Source organism: Coenobita brevimanus, chromosome 51, assembly GCF_032717465.1.
Source record: "Coenobita brevimanus isolate Jiangsu-jjx chromosome 51, ASM3271746v2, whole genome shotgun sequence".
Taxonomy (NCBI): Eukaryota; Metazoa; Arthropoda; class Malacostraca; order Decapoda; family Coenobitidae; genus Coenobita; species Coenobita brevimanus.
This window is the reverse complement of record NC_137004.1, coordinates 9,790,617-9,796,654: the sequence shown is the minus strand read 5'-3', so window position 1 is coordinate 9,796,654 and position 6,038 is coordinate 9,790,617. Positions and strand designations below refer to the sequence as shown.

The following is a 6,038-nucleotide window of genomic DNA, read 5'->3' as shown; positions in this document are numbered from 1 at the left end:
ACCGACCTATTTCTAATATAGATGTCCCCTACATTAAGCCAAGTTCCTCGCCTGACAGTCACCAGCTGATGAGCGCAAGTGTGCAATATAGGAAGGTATTGGGCACTTGCAGTCGATGGTGGTCTGCTGGGCGAGGTTCTTCACTTTTTGTACAAATTATGTAAATACATTATACCATCTTGCTTAAGTTATTCTAGTTAGGGACGACAGCTGACGTATATGGAAATGTTCCTGACTCGTCTGGTTCCCTTTCATATATTGATGTCCCCTATATTACGTTGTGCCTCGACTGACAATCACCAGGTGATGAGTGCAGGTATGTAATGTAGAAAGGCATTACATATCTGCAGTCGATGGTGTTCTCATGGTCGAGGCTTTTTTAACATTATTGTAGGTCTAGTTATTGGGCTCTTAGGATCTAGTATAGGTTAGCGATTTGTCTGTTAGGTGATTAGTTTTAGGGTATTTAGATTAGGTATTTTTGATTATAAGTAATATAAGGTTAAAAAAAAAAAACTAAATAAAAATATTAAAAATAAAACTACAAAAAAATAAAATAAAAATTATTATATATATATGTACGTGTGCATGAAAGTGTGAATGTTCATATGCATGGATGTGTGTTTGTATGTATGTATGTATGTATGTATATATATATGTTCGTATATATATGTATATATGTTGACACATATATACATATATATATATATATTTGCCTTAATGACCAGAGGCTCCGGCCTCAATAGTCGATAGGCAAAAAAAAAAAAAAAAAAGAGGCATCGTCTACTCGCACCCCACCTCTCGCCGAGGCAACACCTCCACCGCTGTTCCCAGCGGGACCAGCTCTCCACAGCAGCCGTACCAGCCGAGGGGGTCGGGCCTGTCCTCTTATCTGAGGAGTGCCCTGGTCGGTCCACCAGGAGGCAGAGGCTCTCCGCCCTATTCTACCCGGCCGACAGCCTTCCCTCCGCCACCACCAGGACCGGGGTTGTGCCCTCGTGACGACCGGAACCGGGCCTCCCCTCTGTGCATCCACCTGCTGCTGTGGAGAGCTGGACCGAGTGTATGGGAGTTGAGGGCAGCGTCCGGGCGTGTCTACCTGAGCTCGTCGGCGCCCCTTCCATCGGCGCCGCTTTGTCTATCCAGCTCTCGTCCCGCCCTGCCCTCGTTTAACCATCGTGTAGCCGGCTCACCATCCACCGCCGAGTCTTCCATCTTCGCCCTGCCTCGTCGTACATCTGGCAGCCCAACTCACCACCAGCCATCGCACCTTCCCCTGCCTCTGCCGCCTTTTCCCTCGTTTGTCGGCTCGTTGTCTCTGCTACACCCTCATTGAAGGGCTTTTTCCTGCATTTCTCCCTGACGGGCTCTTTGTTTGCCCGTTCCCCACCATAGTTGTGGGAAAAATATTACAACACAACATACACAAACACGCGTCGTCGTCATCATTGTTGGTGCTTGGAGAAGAGTGGACACTCACTACTACTACTGAGTCTCAGCAACCGACACTACTACTATGACTGGTCGAGGCAAAGGCGGCAAGGGTCTGGGCAAGGGAGGCGCCAAGCGACACCGCAAGGTGCTTCATGACAACATCCAGGGCATCACCAAGCCTGCCATCCGTCGTCTGGCTCGTCGTGGCGGCGTGAAGCGTATCTCTGGCCTGATCTACGAGGAGACCCGCGGTGTTCTCAAGGTGTTCCTCGAGAACGTGATTCGCGATGCTGTCACCTACACTGAGCACGCCAAGCGTAAGACGGTGACCGCGATGGACGTGGTGTACGCCCTGAAGAGGCAAGGGCGCACCCTTTACGGCTTCGGCGGTTAAGAGGGTGCATAACTGAATTGCACTATTCCACCCGGCTACGGCAAAGCACACAACCACCCCCGGACCTCTTTTAGAGGTCCACACCTAATTTCTGTGAAAGAGAATGAATGAAGGCGTAGTAGTATAAGTAAATGCAGACGTTCAGCAGGTTGGCTAGCACCAAAATAAGTCAATGTAACGGATATGAAGACAGGTTAACGCAACCCAACCAACTCTTACCACACCTAATGTAACCAAAGCAAAGCAACCATAACCTAACTGAACCATACCACACCTCCCTCTCTCTCTCTCTCTCTCTCTGTCTTACAGGTGTGACGAAGGTAAAAAAAAAAGGGGGGGGGCGATTAGACACCTGTCATATAGTTTAGACAGCTCTGTATTTTGCTTCTATATCTTCTATTTTTAATGGACGTCTGCATTTATATAGTTAATTATTTGGCTGGGCCATTGCTCTTTTTCAGTACCTCTAATAACCCCCATTTCAGCAAAGCTTTCTCTATACCTATCAGGGCAATTTCCATCCTGTTGCGAGAGCATCTCCTCTGCTGTGCTCAGAGAGTCGCCTCCATCAATCGTGAAGGCAAATCCCACTAATCCAAGGTATTTAGCCTTGAAATGCACCAGCAGCAAACTTGAATGATGTACCTAGAGACGACACAGTCACGTCGGTGAGGCACCGCACACACTGCATAATATGAATGCCTAAGTGTTAGACCGAATGTTTGCATATGAACAAGTTATCCCTTGAATTAGTCGCTGTCATGGCCGTTTTCTCTAAGTCCCAAAACCCACCAATCATCCATCGTACAAGCGTTGCAGCAACAGCCATACAACCACTAAGGCCTGAAAACAAATTTAAATGGAGCAGGTTCGTACTTGCACGACCGCTAGTGCATTATATATAAGAGGTGGTTGATAAGGTGGCTGACACTCACCTCCCAACAGATTCACCAGGCAGGCTTTCACCGGAGCTCGCAGTTCGACGGGTGCTGCTGCTGCTGCTGATGATGATGATGATGATTTAGATGATGATATTATTATTATTACTGATGATGATGATGAATGAATGAATGGATGGATGGATGAATAGACAGATGGTGGTGATTTTTGATTCTGTAGTAACTAGTTGTTGCAATACTACTTATTATGTCGAGATAAATGAATAGTATTTTCTTCATTATTATCAGAATTGCTCTTATTTGGGGGTGTTAAATCAACAATGGTCGTCACCACACGGATAATAATAATATATACATCACCATATCCTCTGTCATTCAACAACTTTGTCAATTCCTTCGACGGTGGGAGAAAAGCCATCATCACCTATGTTTTCATTCATCCAGCCAGGCAGTTAGGAGACTTATACAGTATTAGGCAGGTGCAGTTGGAAACGGGAACCGAGGCTATATACAGTATATATATATAGTGGGAATATTAATCGACCTTCACTGATGTAAGCAGCAACTTCTTACATGCAACCAAACGTAAATATAGCCAAAGACACATGCCAGCATTCAACACTTACCACATTATACGCACATACATAGATGCGAGCATACATACAGAAAGACACATGTATACCAACACATTCATCCACACACAAAGATGATGATGATGATGATGATGTTGGGCAATGCCAAAGTCTATTCTCTCTCAAGAAACGAATGTGGCTCCTAAAGGAGCCGATGGAGGTGAAGAAGAAGAAGGAGAAGAACTTCTTGGAAGCGTTTACTTCTTCTCCGTCTTCTTGGGGAGCAGCACAGCCTGGATATTAGGCAGGACACCTCCCTGGGCGATGGTGACGCCAGAGAGGAGCTTGTTGAGCTCGTTGTTACAGATGGCCAACTGCAGGTGACGGGGAATGATACGAGTCTTCTTGTTGTCACGGGCTGCGTTGCCAGCCAGCTCTAGCACTTCAGCTGCTAGGTACTCCATGACCGTAGGCAAGTAGACGGGGGCACCAGCACCCATACTCTCCGCGTAATTGCCTTTACGAAGGAGACGGTGGATCCTGCCGACGTGGAACTGGAGCCCAGCCCTGCTAGATCGGGACTTGGACTTTCCCTTCACCTTGCCACCCTTGCCACGTCCGGACATGGTGTCTGTCTTATGTCGTCGTTGGAGTAGTAGTAGTACGACCTTCAGGAGAAGACTAATGCGTCACCTGCGCATTTGTTTGTTTTTAATATTCTCCCCACAGCGTGGTGGGGAATGGGCAAACATGAGAGCCCGTCAGGGAAAAATGCAGAAAAGGCTCCTGAGAAGGAGCAAAGCACGGACGGCAGACTGGCAGACAGGGCAAGGGCGGCAGAGGAAGGGAACGATGTGATGGTGGTGAGAAAACAGCCCGATGATCGACGAGGCGAGGGGGAGAGAGCGGTAGACTGGACGGCGCCAATGGAAGAGGCGCCGGCATGCTCAAGTGCAATCCCCAAACGACTCGACGGTGGTTGGCGGCCAGCTGCTCGGTGTTCGTAGAGGGCAGAGAGGGACGAGAGCTATGTAGACGAAACGGCGCCGATGGTGAGGGCGCCGAAGCTCAGGATGGAAGCGTCCCGACTCTGCCCTCAACCCCCTTCACTCGCTCCAGCTCTCCACAGCAGCAGGTGGATGGACAAAGGGGAGGTCCGGTCCAGGTGGTCACAAGGGCACAATCCCGGTCCTGGTGGTAAAGGAGGGAGAGTCGTCGGCCGGGTAGATAAAGGGCGGAGGACCCTAAGCCTCCTGGTGGACCGACCAGGGCACTCCCTATGATGGAAGGACAGGCCTGACCCCCTAGGCTGATACGGCTGCTGTGGAGAGCTGGTCCCGCAGGGAACAGTGGTGGAGGTGTTGCCTCGGCGAGAGGTGGGCTGCGAGTGAGGCATCTTCGTCGTCGTCGTAGAAAGTGGGAGGAAAGAAGGGGGGGAGGGATTGAAGAGATTAAAGTAGGGAAGTATGAAATTAGTCGGAGATTAAAAGATTGGGGGCCGTCCCCATTGGTATGTCTTGATTGCTTGTTGTGTATTGTTTTCCTCTTGGTCCTGTTGTGTAGTGGTCACTGCTGATACTGACCGGGGCACTCTCGTGGATGATGGTGGAAGGGCCCTAGTTTATACCCCCGGCCCTACTGAGGGTTGTGCCCCCGTCTGTGTGATGGTGGTGGCGTTGCCCATGTTGGTGGTTGCCTGCCCCTGTAGTTCTCCATCGACTCCCAGGAGTCACGGAAGGAAGGAGTTTAGTAATAGAGAAAGAGGGGGGAGCGAGAAATAATCTTAGTAGGAGAGACAGTCTAGGTTTGTCCACTCCTCCTTAATTGCCCCGCACGCCTCCCAGGTGCGGTAGCTGGAGGACGAAGATGGGATTAGGCCCCCGCCCTCCCACAACCGCCCCGGAACACGTGCGTCGGCACTCAGGGGAGCGGAGGTGTTGGTTTGTTCTTGTCTGCACATGTGTATGAGTTTATGTTCGGATATTCTTCTGTGTTGTTATATACTCCTTGTTTTTTTATATACTGTTATTTATTTATTTATTTATTTATTTGTTTAATTATTGTTTCATATACATGTATACATATATATATACATACACACATGTACACATATATATTTTTTATTTATTTATTTTTTTTCTTAGTATTGTTATCGTTACTGTTATTAATATTATTCGTTTATTTATTTTGTTTATTTATTTTTGTATATTTTTTGTATTCCTTTCCTTTCTTTCATCTTTCTTTTCCTTGTATTCTTTTTCTTTCTATCTTTTCATTGGAGGGAGGGGGGGGGGAGGATACCACCAGGAGAAGGTCCACATGCATGTCAGCCACGTTGCACTCCGAGAATGCACGGGTCATAGGCTGCATATGGGCCGTCTCTGGCTGTTTCCAACCCACTTCACGTTCCTAACTCCGCCGTCAAATGTGACAGCTTCTTACATTGGGTTTCGGGAGCTAGCACACTGGGCGACGGAGTGCATTCACTCTGGTGTGGGTCGGAAAGGACTGGGTAACGCAATTGCCTCGTTCCCGGTTGTCTATAGCAGGAGTGGCGGAGGTGGGGTGGTGGTGAGGTGCGCCCGGCTCAGGTCGCCAGGTGTGCGGCTTATAGGGCAGTGGGGGGGGGGGGACGGGGAGTACGGTGAGGTCTGGTGGTTTGGGGAATCTCCGGCGCGGCAAGTCGCGGTTTTCACTCGTTTTCGTTGTGTTTCTTTATCTCGTGACTAGCGTGATGTT

General features: G+C 48.7%; 2 protein-coding genes across 2 annotated transcripts; one reads left to right on the top strand and one right to left on the bottom strand.

Moving 5' to 3' along the window:
- Positions 1-1,516: 1,516 nt before the first annotated feature.
- Positions 1,517-1,828, top strand: LOC145400086 (histone H4-like). Its single transcript, XM_080272589.1, has one exon. It carries the CDS (start codon positions 1,517-1,519, stop codon positions 1,826-1,828), a length of 312 nt encoding a protein of 103 aa, XP_080128715.1.
- Positions 1,829-3,556: 1,728 nt separating this feature from the next.
- On the bottom strand, positions 3,557-3,925 carry LOC145400162 (histone H2A-like). Its single transcript, XM_080272674.1, has one exon. It carries the CDS (start codon positions 3,923-3,925, stop codon positions 3,557-3,559), a length of 369 nt encoding a protein of 122 aa, XP_080128800.1.
- Between the last annotated feature and the right edge of the window lie 2,113 nt (positions 3,926-6,038).

Coding starts and splice junctions, on each gene's coding strand:
- LOC145400086 (XM_080272589.1), top strand. CDS start 1,517: ATGACTGGTCGAGGCAAAGGCGGCAAGGGTCTGGGCAAGGGAGGCGCC.
- LOC145400162 (XM_080272674.1), bottom strand. CDS start 3,925: ATGTCCGGACGTGGCAAGGGTGGCAAGGTGAAGGGAAAGTCCAAGTCC.